The sequence below is a fragment of the Pongo abelii genome, chromosome 3 (genome assembly GCF_028885655.2).
Source record: "Pongo abelii isolate AG06213 chromosome 3, NHGRI_mPonAbe1-v2.0_pri, whole genome shotgun sequence".
Lineage (NCBI taxonomy): Eukaryota > Metazoa > Chordata > Mammalia > Primates > Hominidae > Pongo > Pongo abelii.
This window is the reverse complement of record NC_071988.2, coordinates 45497099-45520151: the sequence shown is the minus strand read 5'-3', so window position 1 is coordinate 45520151 and position 23053 is coordinate 45497099. Positions and strand designations below refer to the sequence as shown.

Sequence of the window (23053 nt, the reverse complement as noted above, 5' to 3'; positions counted from 1 at the left end):
TGCTACTATAACTTAAACATAGTATTTTTGTTTCTATTTCCATATTTTTCTGGGAATGTAAATTAGTATAACCACTATGCATAACAGTTTGGAAGTTTCTAAAAGAATTTGAATGGATTATTTATGCCACTGGTTTTGTATAAAGTTATATGCTAGAGTGTCATGAAGAGAAAAGCCAACTGTGAAGTCGTTTTTGCATAAACTTATTTTTGTTCAGTATTAGCATATCAATCATAAAGATAAGCACAGCCAGATGTAACTTGACAAATATCTCTTGTAATTGTGTACCCTAAGATAGAGAATTACAATTGCTTTAAATATACATGCACACACATATCATTGAAAGACAATTTCCTGAACTCAATGAACTCAACCTTGCTTTTTACTAAAATTTATCAAATGCTTTCTGTAAAACAAGCAGTGTTTTTGGTGCTGCAGTGTTAACAGTGAATAAAATTTTAAAACTTCGTGTTTATGGTGTTTACTTTTTAGTAGAGAAAACAGGTAATGTACAAATGTAAAAGGCATACAATAAAATTTTAGTGAGTCATGAAGGCTGTGAAGAGATAGCAAAATCAATGTTTAGAAAATGACAGGGTGTGAGTGGTGTGATATTTGATATTTTATATTGTGGAGTCTCAATAGATACCTCTGATGATGTGGCATTTGAACAGTGACCCAGTGAAGTGTGGTGCTAACCTGGTGGATATTGGGCAGAAAGATATTCCAGGCAGGGGGAACCATATGGTTTTTGAAGCCAGATCTTCCTGCTATGCCATGCTTTGGGGTTCAGAAAAATGACAAATGTGGTTGGAGCTGAATGAATAGTCACAGAAAATAAATTTGGAGAAGGGGCCAATAGTTAGATCATGTAAATTTTTGTGGGCCATTTTAAGGACTTTAAATTTTATTTCAAATGTGATGGGAGACTATTGTAGGATCTTGAGTAGGGGAAGCCATGGAGAATATATCAATGATATCCAAAATATTTTCTCAATATCCTGTTAATATCCTAAGTGTTTTTTATTATCAAGGACTCAGAAATATTCTAATAGAAAATCCACCATGTTCTTCTCAAGATAATGACAGTGATAATAATTACTAAATTAAATAAATGTCTGGAAGCAAAGTTCTGCTTAGTTTTTTTGCCTTATTAAAAAAGAATGTAACAGAAACTTAATAAAGTAAAATTTACTGCAGTCATGGATAATAAAATGAAACCACACATTGGATTTAAGATTTTTCAGATAGAGGACATAATTGTGGAGCCAAGAAACACTTTGGAAACCTACTTGGGCTGACGCTGGGAACAATGTGATTTAATAAGCTTGTGTGGGAGATGAGGCAAAGGGAGACTTGTATATATCATTTTTTTTTAGCCTTTACCATAACAAAGCCTTTAAAATGTACATTTAGTTTCAAAATAATTAAAGTTAAAGCTGTAAGGAATAGTGGGAGAAATAAACAAATCTGCAACCATACTGTTTTCTCATTCATTGTTAGAACTACAAGAAAAAGTTAATTAGGATATAGACACTTTGAAAAGAAATCATCGTCAACTACTTTACCTGATTGATATTTATAGGACACTATACCTAACTTCAGAGCACACAATATTTTCAAGTGCATATAGGTCATTAAACAAGATATTACTAAAATACAAAACACAAAAATTTTCAGAGTATATTTTCTAGCAAAAAAGGAAGTAAATTAAAAATTAATAAAAATAATATAACTGACAATGGCCTTGTATATTTGGAAATTTTTTAAAAAGACAAATAATTAAATTAAGTACCTTTTGTGTATATTTACTACAAGTACAAAGCAAGATATTACTGTGTTTGTTTTTTTTTAAATGAGAGGCACAAAGGAGTTGAAAAACTTTGTTAAGATCATAGAGCTAATAGGTAGAAGAGTCAGAGATTAAACCTAAATTTGTCTCGTAATTCCAAATTCATGACAATTGTTATCGCCTTTAATATTTTCTCTAATCCTAAGAAATGATAAAAGTGAAATGACAGGTTTGTGAGTAGAATTTTTAGGGTATGTTTCAATGGAGACATGAGGGGAAGATGTGGCTGTTGCCTTCACTATACCAAAGAGACTGTTGCTGCAGCTGTTTTTGATTTACTTTTCATCGTAAATGTTGTCACAGTAAATATTGGTCAAATTAAGAAGCATTTAGCATTATATTTAGTACTTTTAAGAGTGTAAACAATTCCCCCATGGGGCCATATTTACTGGGAAAACGAATGAGGATTATGAAAGTTTAGGTTAAAAGAAATATTAGCATATGCATCTGTAATTTAGGAGACCTAAGATTAATAGTGGTAAGAACCACACGAAGACTGATGAGAAACAGATCCCTTCAAGGATACACATACAGGATTGGGGGACATCCCAATTATACATGCTGACTTCTCAAAAATAAAAGGATTTACTCTGTGCTTTCAAAGCAGTATTCCCTTGATATAACTGTGCCAGTATTCCTCATTTAAACATTGAAATTAAAAAGTAGGTTTAACTCAAGTTATTATATAACAAAAAGCTATGTTAGTTTGGATTAATTTTGACTGTATATGTATGGTGGGAAATGTCAAGTCACTGTCACTTCAATTAGATAGAAGAATATCTGTTGCTTATGTGAAGTCTAGGGGTAGGTATTTCTTTTTTTTTTTTATTTCATGGCGATAGAGTGCATTACAGTATGAGAGATTCAGGCTCCTTCTGGCTTTCTCCTGTATTGTGAGTAAATTTAATTTCCAATATTATCCAATGTTTTAAGATAGTGCTGTTGGTCTGGCCATTGTATTCCAGCAGAAGGCAATGAGAAGAAGGGAATTCCTTGTCTCTTTAATGCTGTCTTTCAGATATTGTGTGCTGCCTACATTCTTGACTTGGTTCCCTTTGGCTAGAAATCAGCCTGTGGCCACACTCAGCTGCAGAGAGATGGCAAATAAAGTTGTTCTGGGCAATCACATGCCAGCTAAATATTTCATATTCTATTACAATGGAGGAAGGGAAGAAAGGATATCGGGAGTCAGCTTGCACTCCGCAGTAATTTAAATGATTAGAACTCACAGAAACACAAAGAGCACACTGGACACAATGTTGCTATGGCTACCAATAATTATTAATATAAATTACTAGTAATCATATTTTTTGTTTCTATTTTTTAATTTCACTCACAATATTGCCAAATCAGATGGAAGAATAAATGTGGTCTATTATTTTTCATTTCCTGTTTTGTTTCCTCTCTCCATAGGTATCACTACAGTTCTGACAATGACAACCCTGAGTACAATTGCCAGGAAGTCTTTACCTAAGGTTTCTTATGTGACTGCGATGGATCTCTTTGTTTCTGTTTGTTTCATTTTTGTTTTTGCAGCCTTGATGGAATATGGAACCTTGCATTATTTTACCAGCAACAAAAAAGGAAAGACTGCTACTAAAGACAGAAAGCTAAAAAATAAAGCCTCGGTATGTGAAAAAGAAAAATTTCTATTTCATAAACCTCAACTTACTTAGAGATACTCTTTTGAATATTTATGTGTTTGTTTACAGAAATAGGGATGCTTGAGACTCATAACCAAAGACAAATAATAAAGTTAAGATGAAACTGGAGTACCTAACATTGCTCACCAAGAAAAATGTATTTCTGTTTTTTAAATATCTCCCATTGGATCCCCTGTGTAAAGAGTGGTTTATTATGGCTTGAATTTTCCCACAGTGGTAGATTCTTTATACCTCAAACATTATTTGTGATTTACCTTTGATTCGATTTTTGTGTTAGGATTTACATTTCTAACAAAATTACCTTACTTTTAGTGATGAAGATTCCTCTTTAATGGTAGTATCCAGCTGTGTTCAAAAGTCATGACCACAACGTTCTTTTTTTGTTTTTGTATATTTGTATTATTTTACTCTCCCATCTCAATCATATAATTACCTTAACTTTTATGACATCAAGTCTAATATATTAAAATGGATTCTACTGATTCTAATATACTCATGTATGGGATTATTGACTATGATTATATTTTATATTATCAATTATAGCAACCTGAAAGTAGTATCTAACACATGTTGAATGTTCCAGACACTCTGCAGAGCATTTTACACGCATGATTTCATGTATGCTTAGAGCAACCATCTAAGTAGAGGTTCAGTGATTTGCACAAGAACAGCCTTAGTAAGTGAAAGATCCAAGACTCAGACCTGGGTCCTTTTTGGTGCCAGAACTCAAGCTTGTGACCCTTCCTTTATATATCCTGTTCTCATAGGGCTTAGAAAAGTAGACATTTATTTTTCTAAAATTAACAAGAAAACATTTAATTTAATAAATGCTTTCAAAGATTTGTTTCAAAATACTCAAATAAATAAGGAATGTATCAAATAACCAGGCATTATTTGTGGCAAGCTTGTAAGCCTACCTTAATGTATATATAATGAGTTTTCCATATTATCCAACTTTTTAAGTTCTAGGAGTCAATGCATTTTTCCCTAATCTTTTTTCATTGGTTTCTTGATAAAACTCTGCTATACTTTTAAGTTATGTTTTACTTTTCATGTTATATTCCAAGAGAAAAACCTGGTGTATTTTGCTTTCAGATACCCACAATATTCCAAGAAAGCAAAGCACATTGCTAGCAGTACAAATTTGATTACTTGCATTGTAGAATTAGCCCATGACTCCGTCAACTTCACATCATTTTTGCTTATCTACCAGATATATTTTGGCTCCTGAATGGACAAATCAGAAGTCAACTGTAATATCCATTGTTAAATTTTTAGATAAAGAAAAATGAATGCTTTCTTTTTTTTATTTTATTATTTATTTTATTTTATTATTATTATTATTATTATACTTTAGGTTTTATGGTACATGTGCGCAATGTGCAGGTAAGTTACATATGTATACATGTGCCATGCTGGTGCGCTGCACCCACTAACTCGTCATCTAGCATTAGGTATATCTCCCAGTGCTATCCCTCCCCCTCCCCACCCCACAACAGTCCCCGAAGTGTGATGTTCCCCTTCCTGTGTCCATGTGTTTTCATTGTTCAATTCCCACCTATGAAAATGAATGTTTTCTACAATTTTCCTTTCATGAAAGCCATGCATCTTCTCTGGATTTTCCATTTTATCATTTATTCATCTATATCTAAGCTGGATTATTGCCTTGAAAGTTTTATTTCTGGAAAGTTTGAATGGAGACGTTTAGAATAAAAATAACTAATAGAGAGGCCAGGCAATGTACAATCTCACATCCATTCTCTAATTTCATTCTAAGAGTAAATAATTTAGGTACCACTATTATATTATCAAAGGACACAACCAAAACATGGCTACTCTAGTGTGATAGCTAATCAGCTTGACTGCAGATCATGTACACTCAGCCACAGTTCCAATGGCACACTTACTCAAGAGAGCTGGATTATTCTAGTGTAGACTTCAAACTTATGATGTTATTCAATCATTCATTAACTATTTATTAAGGACTTCCATAATCTAGGCATTGTTCCAGAATCGTTATTATTTTTAATCCATATGTTAAGTAAGTCTTTCAAATTTAGCATCAAGCCCAGGTTGCAAACTACTAATTATGGAAAGGTAAAGAACAAAAATTAAATGATAATATTGAAGTACTAAATGGCAAATAGCAACAGTTAAATTGACATATTATAATTGACTACTTGAGTACCAAAAATATTTTCTTTACTGCCATTGATAATGAAGTTTGATAGTCTCTTTTCTTTGTTCAGTTATGTACTTTATGAGCTCTTTTGGTCCTAAATGATATTTTGAGTGAAAAATCAGGATCAGTAATCAAATCTGACTCCTTGCATGGTTCAGTGTACAGCCATATGGTCTTGCTAATCAGGTAAATCAGAATGTACTTTTATGAGGAATAGGCAACTCTGTTTGCTGTTGTCTCAAATCCTCTATTTAAGGGCTTTCTGGCATCTACATTTTTCTTTGGTTGCAAGATGTTGTAGCATCTTGCCATTAAGCCTGTATTAAATGTTTGTGACTTCACCCCCTCCTTCCGCCTTTCTCTCTCCTTTCCTCTTTGTCTTTTCTTTAGTCTCCCCATTTCTTTATTAAAATTCAGAGTAGTTTAAAATCCAGCATTTTCCCTCTTAAAAAAAATTGTTTAGGGCTATAATCAGGCTGGGATGCAATACTTTGGCTAGAGAGTTGCTGAAAGGTCAACAAGTCTGTTATTAAGCAAAATGAAAATCATTTTCCTGACATCTTGTTGACTGCTTAACTGAGAATCTCAGAATGTTCAGATTTTTTTTGAAAGAGATAATACTTGAAAAAAATAGATTTTTAGCTTCAATGAACTGCCTAAAAATATAAATTGATAAACACCCTTTTTAACTTACTCGCCACATGAAATATCGGGCCAGCTTGCTTGCTCTCTCTTACTCTTTCTCTCATTCTCTTCCTTTCATTTGTCTTTTATGCTCGCTTTCTATTTTTCCTTCCTTGCTTTTCCTTTCTCCCTTCCCTTTCCTTCCTTTCTTCCTTCCTTCCTTCCTTTCCTCCCTTTCCTTCCCTTCCCTTCCTTTCCCTTCCCTCCCTTCCTTCCTTCCTTCCTTCCTTCCTTCCTTCCTTCCTTCCTTCCTTCCAGTAAGAAGGTTACTTAAACATTGTAAAGAGTCAGTGCATGATGGGATATTTTCAATAGATAGAGTAACCATTTAGTACCAGTTGTGACAATGACCATATGATGCTTCCCTGAAGTATATAGATACCACCACCAACAGCTCTTTTTTCTACCTTGGAAGAACCTTCCTTCTTTCCTTCCTTCTCTATTCCATTATTACCAAATTTTTCTTCCTTCTATTTGATTGTACATGTCAATGACATTTTAGATTGTTTCATATGTCCATCCAATATATTATTACTAATCGGTAAGTATATAATTCAGGTGTATTTGTGCCAAAATTTATTTTCAAGAAAGTCTAAGAAGTTAACTTAAATATGTTGAACTATGGAATCAAGACATTTTATGCAACAGATAAAGCCACTAGTAATAAACCGAAAGGCACTAGTAATAAATTAGCCTTTGCCAAGTGAAGAGTAGTTTATGTTGAAACTTGAATATTCGGCCCATAGGCTAGCAGAAATCTCAGAAAACCATGTTGTACCTACTTCAGGGGCCTGCTATAGCCATTTGAGGATTGAACTTACTTATTTTTAGTTTCCTGCTTTTATTAAGATGTGAAATTATAGAAATTTATTTATCCAGCTATGGATGAGACACTATGGAGACAAAAAAGAGATAGAATGTATTCTTTGCTTTCAGGGATGATTACATCCAGTTGTGAAAAAATGCATTGCAAATACAAACTTAATAAGATACAATATAAATAATAGTCCAAGATAAAGATCAAAATTAAACAAAGAGTCTGTGAGGGAATTAACAATTAGATGAATAATTTCTCATATTTTTCAGAAGTAGGGTATTTTGATAACAAATACACAGAAGATATTTTATTATTTTTAAATAACAATATTTTTTTATTTTTTATAAAAACATAAAATGTATTTTTAAAGGAACTGTTCTTGTGGAAACAGACAGGTATCACAAAGCCAGACCTATGTGGCCTATGCTTAGCATCCCAGGCGGTCTTCAGACATCATGTTACATGGCCTGTGAAACATTGAACAGGCACACAGTGTTGAAGAGAACCTTGTGGAGAGGAGAGGATTCCTTTCATTTCATGTATAAATAATTCATTCATAAAACATGTAAACTAATGGAAGTTTGGCAAGGAAAATTCCAGAGAAAGTGTGGCTTCACTGAAGTAATTTCTTGAAGAACAAGTTGCAGTTTTTAAGATAACAAATTAGGAAGAACATTTAAGATAGAGGGAACTATGTCAGCTGGGCTGAGCCTTACATGTGAGAACAAAAGTAGACTAGTATAGGTCCCAAGCTGTGCTGTCTAATATAATAGCCACTAACCACATATAGATAGGTTGGGTTAAATTAATTAAAATTAAATAAAATATAATATTCAGTATCTTAGTAGCGCTAGTAGCATTTCAAGCGCTCAATAGCCACATGTGACTTACGGCTATCATATTGAAGACTGTAGATGTAAAACATTGTCATCACAGAAAGTGCTATTGGGTAATGTTTATCTTGAAAATAGGAAAGAAACATTTTCTCTTAGGAAAGAAAATAACTTATGTTGAGGATAGAAAAGTGGTTTATGGCCAGGTTGTGCAAAATGTTTAAAGCCATGCTAAGAACTTACATTTTGTCTTGTTAGCACTGGCAAGTTATACACGTTTTTAAGCAGGGTGGTATATTTCTATGTATGCTTTGAGAAGATAATTAGAAATAATATACAGTATATACTTGGATGGCAAAAGAGGCAGGGAGATAAATTTGGAGACTATTGCAATTGTCCAGAAGTAATATAATACTAAAAGCTGAAACCAAGATATTAGGCTGAAAATAATGCATAGCAAGTTTTTGGGTCCCCCCTGGCACCGCCCCACCCCACCTTCCTTCAGCAAAGAGAAGATTTTCATTTCAGTCAGTGCATGCCTATTGAATAAACATTTGTCTACCTCTCGGAGTACTAAACTAATGAAAAGCTGTATCAATCCACAGTTTCACAACTTATAGATTCTTTCTTATAATAGTATTTGGCAAAGCTCCCAGGAAGGATTATGTGATATTGGTGAAATGTGAAATACAGCAAGAAGGTTACTTAAACAATTGTAAAGTGTCGGTGCATGGTGGAATGTTTTCAATAGATAGAGTAACCATTTAGTCCCAGTTGTGACAATGGCCATATGATGCTTCCCTGAAGTGTATAGAGACCACCAATAACAGCTCTTTTTTCTACCTTGGCTTCCAAAGAACACTCGTTAATATTTATATTTCTATTTAAAACATCATAGACTATTATAGCAGAAAGGGACCAGATTAATCATTGAGTAAAATTCCCATTTAAAAAAATTAATTTTAACAGTAATAGTGGAGCATGGTTGAAACTAATAAACAAATAGAACAATTCATAAATGTACAAATAAAGAAAATTCTCTACCTAGAACATTTTGTCCCAAATCTCAGAATCAACTACATTGTAACCATTTCTGTTTTTACATTCTTGTAATGAGTATTTTCATTGTATTTCTGATTCTTACTGTACCAAATTTCAAGGTATCTATAACTCTTTGGTACAAAAGAAAAAATAGCTCTTCTGTTGTGTCTTTCTTATTCTCTTTCTCAGTATTTTAACTTACTATTAATAGTTATTGACCTGGCGCGTTGGCTCACTCCTGTAATCCCAGCACTTTGGGAGGCCAAGGTGGGCAGATCACGGGGTCAGGAGATTGAGTCCATCCTGGCCAACATGGTAAAACCCGTCTCTACAAAAATACAAAAAATTAGTCAGGCACTTGGTTAATTTTAAAACTTTAAATAATATATTTAAATCTCTACTTCTGAATTCATGATTGTGATTAATTCTAGTGCCAATTTTATTATTATTCTTTGCAGATAAAACTTTTTTTCTTTTCTTACCTGAAACTTTGCATCATCTTGTTTTTTACAGTGTAAAAAAATTCTTAAGGATTCATATGTTTTCTGTGTTTTGACCTCTTTCATTTCCTCGTTACTTAATATTCTTATGTTTTATTTTTGAGAATGTTATCAATTCTTTGTTCCAATTTATTTCTATTTTCTCTTTGGAAACTACTGGTAGTTAGATTTTCGACTTCCTAGGTTCAGCATATATTCCAGATTTTCTTTTTATCATATTTTAAGCCATTTTTCCATACTATGAGCAGTTTTTTTCAAGATTTCATTTTAAAACTTTTAGCTTGTTAAAAATTTACAATAACTTTATGAATTTCAGAGAGGTCATATTCTCTAACTGTTCTTTGTTCATTTTTCCTTAAGTGGATGTATTACTTCCTCAAGTATTTCTGAGTGGACTAACTAGATTTATGTTCTCAAATTTCCTAAAATATTAGAATCAGTAATTCCAGCTGTTCATTTTCACTTTTCTCCTTTGCATTGCTCACTTACCTCAAAACTTCTTCCTGATTGTTCCCCAAATAGGCCCGGTAAGTTTCGTATGTAACTGTCAAGTTTGCAACCATCGAATTTTACTTTCATACGTGTGTTTGTGGGGCATGACATCTGATTCCTTCCAAATATACACATATACATTCTAAATGATAGGATGATGGCACAATACTAGGACATTTCAGTTCCAACATCAAGAGCCCTAACCTTTCTCCTAGGATAGTGAAAGGTTCTTCTCATTTTTTAGAAGTTATAGAGTTTAGAGATGAGTGAATGCCAACCATCGTCATCTTTATTCTCTACATGCACAGTAGGTGAGCTATAGTTCAAAGGAGTGCACCTGATCTGGAGGTGGACATTTAGCTAACACCATGTTTTCCATTCTATTCATTACTCTCATTCTTCTTTCCTTATATTGAGTGGAAGAGTAGATTCCACAGTCATGTTTTCGTTTACTGAGCCTTTCTGAGATGTGTCTCCTTTTGGTCTGCTTTATCCATTGGCCTATTTCCATCTGTTTTTTGTACTTCAGAAATTTATCAGATCTTGTACTTCAGAAATTTATCAATCTGCTGATTGGCAGCTCCTCGTCCCCAAGATTCACCTACTGGAATTTTTTTTCTGTTTTTTAAGACAAAGTTTCGCTCCATCACCCAGGCTGGAATGCAGTAGTGCAATCACAGCTCACTGCAGCCTCAACCTCCTGAGATCAAGCCATCCTCCCACCTCAGCCTCCCAAATAGCTGGGATTGCAAACACATGCAACTACACCCAGCTAAATTTCTTTTGTTTCCTCTTTTTGTAGATACAGGGTTTTGCCATGTTGCCCAGGCTGGTCTCAAACTCCTGGGCTCAAGAAATCTGCCCACCTTGGTCTTCCAAAGTGCTGGGATTACAGGTGTGAGCCAAAGTGCCCAGCCTTCTCCTGTTGATTTTTTAATGTTGATGGTATAATCTACAGTTTTTGAACATCCCAACTTAAACAGGATTTTGTGAAGGAGTGGTAAACAGTGCTTAGTTTGGCATTTTCACGTGGAATATTTTAAATGGGAAATTAATAATATTATATAGTCAGTATTTCATAATAATATAATCATCAAATAATATTTACTATTCATATTACTAATATTTAATAATTTTAGCAGATGGTATAATTAGCAGATGGTATAAGTAATAATTGTATGTAAATACTGATTTATTTATCACTTCATATTTATTTGATATTAGTATATTTTGGTGCTTAAAATATATTTTATTAGTATATAACTAGACAGAGATATATCCTTAATAGTGAAATTTGATGAATTTCTCAAAATATAGTAAGCTCAGCTATATTCTTAGTAATTTTTGAAATTTTTTAAAAGTATATTTTAAAAACTATTTTATTTAAGGTAGAATATTCTATTCAACTATGTTGCTACTTTTTAAGTTGCTCTAACTGATTTGTTTTTTAATGTTTGCTTTTTTGGGGAAGGCAGGGTCTATACTTGGGAAATTAAAAGATGGGTAGCATAGCTGCACTTCAGATAAATAAGACTTGGAATGTATATATTTTTCTGATTAATTTCTCGTGGTTTAAACGTCAGAAATCTGTGTTTCATCAATATTTTATTTTATTGATATTGTGTTAGATTTTTGTCTATTTTTCTCAGCATTTATATGTCCATTTCTGTTTACTTTCATTGTTCACCGATGTGTAGTTTCTTTCAGTTCATGAACTTGAGTTTTGAGGGGATAGGGGTGGAGGCAGCAAAAATCTAGAAAACTGCCAATTTAAAATGTATTTGCAATAGAACTCTCCGTGACACTGCTCACCAGAGATTAGTTCATTTTTTAAATAAACCCCTTGCAGTTTTTCTTCATTTTAGTGCACTTAAAAAATTAATCATTTCTCTCATGAGCAACTAATATCCTCTGAAAAACATGCCATATTTCCATTTATGATAATGCTGTTTCATATATGGAATGTGTTTTCTACCACATAATCTTAAAATTGCCTCCTAACAATACTTTAAAATTAATTTTCATTCTGATTAGCATAAGAGCATATGCTATTCAAGTATCAAGTGACAAGGAAATAGGTACCAATTCGTCTCTCTCCTTTTTTTTACATGATTTTAGTGCTCCATTAAAATTTAGGAATGTAATCAACTATCCCCAAGTTCCATCCTCAAAAGATCTGTCATTAACATTTAATAAGATACTGCCTCTGCTTTTTATGATATAGCTAAGCAAGTTTAATCATGAACTTATTTGTGTTTTGGGCATTTCTCCTTATCCTCAAGGTGCACATTTGTCTCTAATATGAATATTGTGACCTGCATGATGCTTTAATCTTTTAAAAATATCACTAAATGTGAATATTTGCTTCCTTTTGCATCTACTGGATTTTTAATATTTGGTGATTTGGAATCTATGTTTCTTTTTAGAACTAAAATGGACATGAATATAGTTCAAGTTGTAAGAAATGTTAAACTTTTGTATATAATTGTAAAAATGTTTTTCATAAAATATTTAATTTTGTTGACCTATTTCAAAATTTAGGACGAAAACATTTAACAAATATTTGCATGGGAAAAGATGTAAGAGCTTGTTAAAACAATTTTCATAAAATTGGCACTATATTTAGTGTTTAGATAGTGAAATTGCTGAATACAATAAGTTGCAAGATTCACATCTTAAGATAACCCTCAAAATATGTTGAGTTCTGAAAAATGAAGAATTGCTAAAGTTGAAATACTCATATTTTACTTGCCAGCTTATTAAAGGAGTCATTAATTTTTTTCCAGTAACATTTTTTTGTGGTCTAGGACTATTTGTTGTTGCTATTATTATTGTTTGTATGTTTATCTTAGCATGAATTTTATAACCAATTGTGATATAGGCCTCATCAGGAATAAACAGTAACAATTACAACAGTAATGATGTTATCTACTGGCAGGTGATTACTTGCTATGTTTCAAGTATTTTGCTTAGTGTTTTATGTCCATCATCCCATTTAATAATCAAGCAAACCTACAATGTTTTTATTGCCATTTTTGTACAGAAGAAAACATAGAAGCCAAAGAATAATACTTTCACTTTTTAATTATTTAAGTATTATTCAAAATCAAGTATTATAAACACTTAATTCAACATGTTCCAAATAAAACTGTTAATAATGGTAGTTATTACTACTGAGCATGATGGAGCTTTGATCATTTTACATAAGCCATTGAAATTTACTTATCATAGCTATCGTAGAAATTAGGTGCAAATATAATTCCAGCTATGAAGACAGCTACATTGGTAGAATGAGCAGAATTTGAACACCAATTGTTCCCAAGTCTGAGCTTTTAATTCCTACACATCCTCTTTCCCAAATATGGTGCCTTGTGCTTACCCATCACAAACCCCATAATTTTTTTATCCATTCATATCTTCACAAACCTTTTGCATTATCAAAATGTCTTCTTTAGTTTAATTAGATCCCATTTGTCAATTTTGGCTTTTGTTGCCATTGCTTTTGGTGTTTTAGACATGAAGTCCTTGCCCATGCCTATGTCCTGAATGGTAATGCCTAGGTTTTCTTCTAGGGTTTTTATGGTTTTAGGTCTAACATTTAAGTCTTTAATCCATCTTGAATTGATTTTTGTATAAGGTGTAAGGAAGGGATCCAGTTTCAGCTTTCTACATATGGCTAGCCAGTTTTCTCAGCACCATTTATTAAATAGGGAATCCTTTCCCCATTTCTTGTTTTTGTCAGGTTTGTCAAAGATCAGATAGTTGTAGATATGTGGCATTATTTCTGAGGGCTCTGTTCTGTTCCATTGATCTATATCTCTGTTTTGGTACCAGTACCATGCTGTTTTGGTTACTGTAGCCTTGTAGTATAGTTTGAAGTCAGGTAGTGTGATGCCTCCAGCTTTGTTCTTTTGGCTTAGGATTGACTTGGCGATGCGGGCTCTTTTTTGGTTCCATATGAACTTTAAAGTAGTTTTTTCCAATTCTGTGAAGAAAGTCATTGGTAACTTGATGGGGATGGCATTGAATCTGTAAATTACCTTGGGCAGTATGGCCATTTTCATGATATTGATTCTTCCTACCCATGAGCATGGAATGTTCTTCCATTTGTTTGTATCTTCTTTTATTTCCTTGAGCAGTGGTTTGTAGTTCTCCTTGAAGAGGTCCTTCACATCCCTTGTAAGTTGGATTCCTAGGTATTTTATTCTCTTTGAAGCAATTGTGAATGGGAGTTCACTCATGATTTGGCTCTCTGTTTGTCTGTTATTGATGTATAAGAATGCTTGTGATTTTTGTACATTGATTTTGTATCCTGAGACTTTGCTGAAGTTGCTTATCAGCTTAAGGAGATTTTGGGCTGAGACAATGGGGTTTTCTAGATATACTATCATGTCATCTGCAAACAGGGCCATTAAAAAGTGGGCAAAGGACATGAACAGACACTTCTCAAAAGAAGACATTTATGCAGCCAAAAAACACATGAAAAAATGCTCACCATCACTGGCCATCAGAGAAATGCAAATCAAAACCACAATGAGATACCATCTCACACCAGTTAGAATGACAATCATTAAAAAGTCAGGAAACAACAGGTGCTGGAGAGGATGTGGAGAAATAGGAAGACTTTTACACTGTTAGTGGGACTGTAAACTAGTTCAACCCTTGTGGAAGTCAGTGTGGCGATTCCTCAGGGATCTAGAACTAGAAATTCCATTTGACCCAGCCATCCCATTACTGGGTATATACCCAAAGGACTATAAATCATGCTGGTATAAAGACACATGCACACGTATGTTTATTGCAGCATTATTCACAATAGCAAAGACTTGGAACCAACCCAAATGTCCAACAATGATAGACTGGATTAAGAAAATGTGGCACATATACACCATGGAATACTATGCAGCCATAAATAATGGTGAGTTCATGTCCTTTGTAGGGACATGGATGAAATTGGAAATCATCATTCTCAGTAAACTATCGCAAGAACAAAAAACCAAACACCGCATATTCTCACTCATAGGTGGGAATTGAACAATGAGAACACATGGACACAGGAAGGGGAACATCACACTTCGGGGACTGTTGTGGTGTGGGGGGAGGGGGGAGGGATAGCACTGGGAGATATACCTAATGCTAGATGACGAGTTGGTGGGTGCAGCACACCAGCATGGCACATGTATACATATGTAACTTACGGGCACGTTGCGCACATGTACTGTAGAGCCTAAAGTATAATAATAATAATAATAAAGGAAAAAAAAAGTCTTCTTTGCTATTTATTCTCATTTTTATTAAAGTCGATAAATAATATATAATAGCAAAAAAAAATGTGTATAGCACTGTTAATGTTTTAATATAAAATAGAATATACAGTTCATTTTAGTTTAGAATTAGATCCATGGTAAATGATATTTTGGTGGGTCAACTTTCTAAAGGTATAAAAATATATTTTATTTTTCAGGGGTATTTCATTTCTGCTTAATATAATGTAACAAATGTTCTATTACAGAGCAAATTATAATATAAAACATGTTATAATTGAAAATACTGGATTTTTTGAAATCAAGATTATTTTCATTACCTATCAGTCTCCTAGAGTTTGCGTTAAAGGAGCAAACTGATCTTTCCTTATGCTACTTTTTTGATGTCAAAAATTCATTTATTATTGTGCTCAGATGACTCCTGGTCTCCATCCTGGATCCACTCTGATTCCAATGAATAGTATTTCTGTGTCGCAAGAAGATGATTATGGGTATCAGTGTTTGGAGGGCAAAGATTGTGCCAGCTTCTTCTGTTGCTTTGAAGACTGCAGAACAGGATCTTGGAGGGAAGGAAGGATACACATACGCATTGCCAAGATTGACTCTTATTCTAGAATATTTTTCCCAACAGCTTTTGCCCTGTTCAACTTGGTTTATTGGGTTGGCTATCTTTACTTATAAAATCTACTTCATAAGCAAAAATCAAAAGAAGTCTGACTAAATTCAATAGAATCTTTTGTACTTCAGTAACTTGAAGTTTAAATTTAAAATGCAGAGAAACCAATGGTTAAAATGTGAATAGTATTGTAACTATTTTACAGCCTTCAGAAGTAAATAAAGTAGCAGCTTTCAGGCTAATTTACGTGAAACTGATTAGTTGCAAAATCCAGTAGGTTAAAAATTTACTTATATGTTATTATAATTTTTGAATTTTTGAGTTCTATGATTCATGTTTTAAAGATGGAATAATTTTAATACATATTTTGTTTAAATATAATCTATAATTGTTTTGTAATGTAAGACTAATTACTAATATTTATGTAGCAACTTTTGTGCCAGAAAAAAAGACTGTTAATTTGTTTTTTCTTGCTTTTCATTTGATTGCCCTGCTTGAAATATAGTTAGTCGATAACACAAAGCCATAGTTTTCTTGGATTTTCTTCCAAGATATTGTATTCCCAAGAAGAAATTGATTTATTTTTAAACTATCAGTTACTGAAGACTTATGAAAAGGTCAATTTTTACTTGTCTTTTAATCCAGTCCATTTAATCCAATATTAAACAGAACGCCAGTTGCATTTACTTTGGTGATTCGCAAACTTGGAAGGAAGCCACCAGTCACTTTTTAAGAATGCAAGATGAAAAAATCAGGTAAAATCTAACCATTTTATTCTCTGCTTCATAGCATTTATAATGTATGATGAGGTTAACACTGAAATATTAAAATCTGCAAATGCACATTAATGCAAATTAAATGCAGAGAGAAATGATTATTTTTTTCTTTATGTTTTATGAAAGTATTGCAGTCCCTAAAATGAAAATATTGAGGAACATTGCTTGTATTTACTCATGTGGTTAAAAAATTATTACCTGGCAAACTGAGTTGCAGGTCATATTGAGGACAAAATCTTAAATATGTGCTATTAGCATTGTTTTTAGACTAGTAATATGCAGAAAACAGTTTTAGGCCTGCGTTACATATTGCCTCTTCCAGCTCCAAAGTTTTGGACCCTGTCAGTTTCGCAATTACATTATACATTATTATAATATTCTTTTTTTTTCTAGAAACTGGGGGCAGCCTCAAAATCCTGTTAAAGAGGGAGTTTTGTTAGAGGCATCTTTAATGAACATGAGTGTGAGAGCTCTCTAAATTCTTAGCATCTCACTGAATGTAAAATCTATCAGTTAATAGTTTTAAAAACGTCTCTTTTGTTAAGAAGAGAGTTAAATTTAGGCTTCAATCATTATAATCCTGTAAGTAGCTTGACATATCAATTGTTTGTAAGATTCATCACATAAATTTCTGGAGAACCACCAGGTTTAGCTTGGAAATAACCTTTAAAGATTGTTTCTGTTGCCAAGACCAATGACCATGATGAAGAGTTTTATGATCACAGCCTACCTTACTTAAGGTTTGAGAGGGAACCTGTCACCTCTGCAATTGTCACTCTAGTTTTTAATGTTATAATTCTGCTACATGGTTAGTGAATGTCTGGCATGATTATACACATGTATTGGAAACATCTAGTTTTTTTAATTTTTAATTAATTTATTTATAGTTTACTGTGTGTTCCCAGCTAACTCTATTTTTTTTTCACTTGCTCATAAACTTCTGAAAAAAAATAAGCATGAATCAAATGGTAATGCCCAATATCCACCAACACTGCTTTTCTTGAATGAACAGCCAAACTAAACTTTGGCCATCTATATATTCATTTACAGATTATTCATACATTCATTTTAATAACATTGAGTACTGATGGATGTTTTGAAAGTGAGCATTCATTTAGGATAAATAAAAAATAAAGTACTCATAAAGAATAAAATACTTTACTAAAATATCGTATGTCTATTTTCATGTTTGAAGCTATAGCTTACTATCATGAGACAGTTTTGATTTTGGGACTCTTTCAAGTGTATCTGAGCATGACTGTATTTTAAAATACTTAAAAGTGCTTGATATAAATAGCTTTTCCTTCTGAACCACAGTTCTGTGTAAAAGAAAAAAAAATAGCTTTGATTTTCTCACTGGTGTTTCATTAACTTGGTTTTAAATGTTGACAATAATTACAAGTGGAAATAAAATTTGTAAATATATGAAAGATGCGTTTCCTTGTATATACCGTAAAGCAAGCACTTTGTTTTCAAAGCAAGTGGTACTTTGATCAGTTTTATTTAAATGTGTGATCAGAAAGAATGGTGTACAAATTGTATTATTTCTAAAAATAAGAATAAAAAGGTAAAACTACATTTAGACTTCTTTTTCAAGAAATTAAATACAGCTTTTTTTCAAAGCTGATTCAGTTCATTTCCTGTTCCTCTCTTCCAAGTATAAGTTTCACCATCTTGAGAAATAATTTTTTTAAAAAAAATCTTCCTCTTTCTCTAGAGAGTTATATGATAATTTATTGAATTTATTGGAACTTGATTTTCCTGGATGATTTCAATGTTTTTAATGCTAACATAGACCCCAAAATTAGATATAAAGAATTGGAAAGGATACCTGGAGCAAAAGGAATAGGATCATTTGTAAAAATGTTTGTTTATGTAGACATATCCTCTAAATATGTGACCAGGATCTAGAAATTCTGAGAGGAGAAAATGTGATTTTGGATTTACAATGACAGGGTAATATTCTATTTATCTTTGAATTCCACAGACAAAATTAGGCTCACTTAAATTAATTTTCGTAAACCCCAGTAAGTTCTAAAAAAAAGTAAAAAATACATAGAATACTTGAGAATTTAGCAGGGACAGGGAAAAATTTCCCAGTAAGTCTGAAGTCTTGATATAAGTGAGAATTAGACAACTCATTGGAGGCATTTTATTTTAAGTTAAAGACAGATTTCACTAATAAATTTTTAAAATTTATCAACTTTAAATTGAAGCACAGTAAATGTGTATAAATATGAAGGCAATCATAAGGATTTTTTTATTTGTGTTTCCATATTCTGGCATTGGTATATCATCATAAAATAGACAATGTTTTTGTCTCAAGACAAGAATAAAATTGAAATCTGCATTCATGCCAATTCAGCATAAAAAAGAATAGGCTACAGTTCTCTCACTCCAAGGGCCGCATAGTTATAAATGCGAAATTATATTCCAGGTCAAAATTTGTGAAAAATACACAAAACACTTTTATTTTACAAGAGAGGAGCTTTAAATAAGATGATTTTAGTAGACTGAAATAAATAACCAGTATTTAAGTAAATGTATAACAAATGAATAAATACATGCATAATATTTTCAAAGTTCTATACCAGTGCCTATTTTTACTCTTACGAAATTTCCTGTAAAAAAATACTACATTTGAAATTATTTCGTTGGTTTTAGAACTGGCATTGAAAGTACCCAGTAGACTCTTAAGCCTTTACTGCTTGTCTTACCAGAAACATTTATTTCTGACCTACCAAGTTTTCTTCACATAATCAAATTTATTCAGCTTCTCAGTGCTATACCATATGATGGCAAGACATACTTGCTGTTTCCATTTCTGTTGGTCATTCTTTATTGCTTTTTACTGGTAGGGAGGTCTTGCCAGGCTTCTATACCGTTACAAAAACCATTACCAAATCTTTATCAAGGACTTTCCAAATGGAGTTTTCAAACACTATTGACCACATTGCTCTAGTTAATGTAAGGTCAGCTCTGACTTTTTGTGTTTGCGTTTCGGAAGTGAGGTAACCTCATTCAAATATTTATGCAGCACTTTCTGTGTACAAAGTACTGTTTTAAATACAAAAGGGAATATAAAGATGAACTTTCAAGGAACATATAATGTAGTCAGAAAGATGAGAGGATTAGTTCTACAATTTAAGGAAGGGAGGATAACTTTGGGAAGGTTTTGTGGAGGATGTGCATTTAGAGATGTGAGTTGGGGATTCAACAGGCGAGAGGGAAAGAGATCACAATTTCTAATTGGGTAAACAGCTTGAAAAGAGAAACAGAAGCATGGGCACAAATGAAAATCCCATATTAATTGGAAGTTAAGATTCATATAGAGACAATGAAAGGTTAGGTTAGAACAATAAACTGAGAAGTACGAATGTGGACTTCAGGAGACTAGGAGAAATTATGAAGTCATAAAAAGTTCACAGAGATACTTGAGTACAAAAGAGACGTTATTAAAATTTCTGCAGAAGTTTCATCTTATTTGTGTGTGATGGTTTGGAATATAATAAGCCAGTTAGGAGTATAGGCTTATAGTGGCTAATATGAGGATGAAATCCGTACTCTTGTGACAGAAGTCTTCAGCGGAGATGGGGGATGATAGCCCCAAATAGAAAGAAAAGTGGCAGACATTAAGCTTTGACTAACAGACAACATAACTGAGAGACATGGTGTGTTGGGTGGAAGGGATCCTGTAGTAGATACTTGTTTGCATGTAGATGGGTACAAAGACACCATAAGGAAATTCTGGGTGTAATGCAATCTTGTTTCCTGTTCCATTTTGATCAAAGGCTTATTTTTCCTATTGATTTATCCTTTTCACACATAAAAGATGAAGAAAAAATAATCTGAAATGTAAATCCTAAGGCGATCTGTCTAGATTCTTATTTTTTAAAAAATTTTCCTCACTAAAAGGGTTTTCTATTCAAATAACCATTTCCAGTTTTCTAACTGAGAAATACATATATATATATAATTATATATATATTAAAAATTATATATATATTTGGACAAACAGAATAAGAGAATTGCGGGTAGAAATAATCTACTGTGTGTAGACAAATCCAGCAAGTTGATTTCTCTTCCTCAAACAATTTCTGAAATATTTATGTCAGAATAAATAAAAGAATTGTTATTGTTGGACAATGAAACATACCGGACCTTTTGAGTGTGTGAATAGTAAAGGCTGTGATAACTGAAACGCAGCTAAGCAAAAAGGGCTAATTAGTAGACTTTTAAGACATGATTTACCTAAATGGAAATAGTTTGGTTTTCAATCCTTCACTGTAATAATACTTATTTGCATCTATTAAGTGTATGTAGTCACTTTGTATAATAAAGTTTTATGACTTGTGATTATAATGGCTTCTGTTATTCTGCTACCGCCTCATTGTTTTGAGGAACATTTGTAATTCTGTGGCAAAGGTGTATCAATTTCTCAGTGTTCTTTACTCTCATGATCCTTAGGACAAAAAAAATACCGGTAACTTGTTATAAATAAAGAGTCACATTCTCTTAAATTGTGTCTTTCTTGATAGTTTTCATACAGATATATCCCTTCACTGTTTCAGAGTATGTGATCATAGCTTCAGTATTGAAGTTCATTTCTGATTCTTGTAATTTCACATTAGTTTTTCAATTAAGAGCCTTAAAAAGTTTCTTCTTGACTGAGACTTTTGGAAAGGAATTTAACTAGAAAAGCTTAGGTAAAGATAATTGAAGATTATGCATGGTTTTCACTGCTCTATGAATGTCTAGATTATTCTAACTATTTGTGATTTTACCCTGATTTGAATGGCCAGGTATTCTTCAGTAGGTGTGCCAGTGAGAGCAATATATATTAGTCAGGATGAATATCTAGACCGTTCCAACTATCCCATGTTATGAAAAACTCTATTCCACTTGAAGGAACAGTTACTGAAGGAAAATTAAAAGTCAGAAAATCAAGAGATAAGGTATTATCTGCTTCATTCTCCTAGTTCTCCCTTCCCTGTTGCCACAGTACAATATTTTTTAAAACTTTGTGATTCTTCTCTCAGGTCCAAATAACAGATATGCTATTTTCATAAAGCTGAAGAAGGCAGGGGATGACTGCTGTTTCTGGAGTACCTGCTACGTGTCTGGAACTACAAGTGCATTATATATTAATAACAGTTTTCAAAGCAGAGAACACTATTTAACAGGTGAAAAGACCAAAGCTCAGTAGAGTAGACACATTCTCCAAGTTCATGTACCTGTTACCTAAAATTAAATTTAGGTACCTGTATCTGTAAAGACCTTCTCTTTCATTTACATGGAAGGACTCTGATGGTAGAGTGACTCTGATTCCAACACTAGAACATCTTTCCTTCACAAAAGAGAAGCAAAGACCTGAAAAACAGCCCACTCCCTTTGCTTAAAGCATGAAAACACTATATTATTTAGTAACAGCATAATAGCATGCTCTTTTCATCCTTTATTTCTAAAGTGGATTTCATTTCAGCTGGAACATTTTAAACATATACTACGTATGTTCTTAAAAATTAATCTTGATATTCACTCAAAATATAGAGAACTCACTTTTTAAGAAGGTATTGGCAAACTATGGCCATAGCAGTGACTAATAGGATACAATCACCTTGTTCATTCGCTATTGTCTATGGCTGCTTTTTTGCTATTCCAACAGAGCTGAGTAGTTTCAAAAGAAATTAAATGGCCCATAAAGCCTAAATATTTACTCATTGTCACTTTACAGAAAAAAGTTTGCCAACTATTGTTTTAGAAAATTTTTACTACTAATTAAAAAGCACCACATATTTAAAGTGCATTTTTAATTCTTTTAATTTTTAACTTTAAAAGGAAAAGATCTTCGTTGAAGGTGTGAAGTAATGCAATTAATTGCTCTCCACTGTACTTCATCCTCTTAACTTCTCTCAAAGAGACATTAATTAAAACTATGCCCTCTTTTTTAAGATGTGTAAAAAATTATTAAAAATCTGTTTCATTAATGAAAATACATGCTTCTTCACAATTATTTCAATATTATTTGAAGTAGATAAAGTAGGTTAATGTAGACAGAAGGTTGTTGTCACCACTAAAATTGACACAAGATGCTTTAAGTAAAAGAAAAGTGAGAAATGCAAATATTAAAGTAATTTTAATGTTTTTCCTCTAGAAGCAGCATAAGGTATGTTTTCCCATTAAGATTGTTTGTGTCAATATGAAATCTTGCTTTTAACAATATTTTTTTGCAGCACTAAAACCCAAGCAGCCCTTTATGAATAATTTAATGATTTCATCAGAGTAAATATTTAATTCACTTTGTACATTACTCATAGTCTTTTCTTTTACAT

The 23053-nt window shown here is 32.6% G+C and overlaps 1 protein-coding gene across 2 annotated transcripts in view; it reads left to right on the top strand.

The window, feature by feature from the left end:
* The window catches only part of GABRG1 (gamma-aminobutyric acid type A receptor subunit gamma1), an 83527-nt gene extending 65230 nt beyond the window's left edge, over nt 1-18297 (top strand). For both annotated transcript variants that reach the window (NM_001133931.2, XM_063723210.1), the window contains 2 exon segments: nt 3266-3480; nt 15744-18297. In NM_001133931.2, the coding sequence (NP_001127403.1) occupies nt 3266-3480; nt 15744-16010 (482 nt within the window). In that variant the 3' untranslated portion in view covers nt 16011-18297.
* The last annotated feature ends 4756 nt before the right edge of the window (nt 18298-23053 follow it).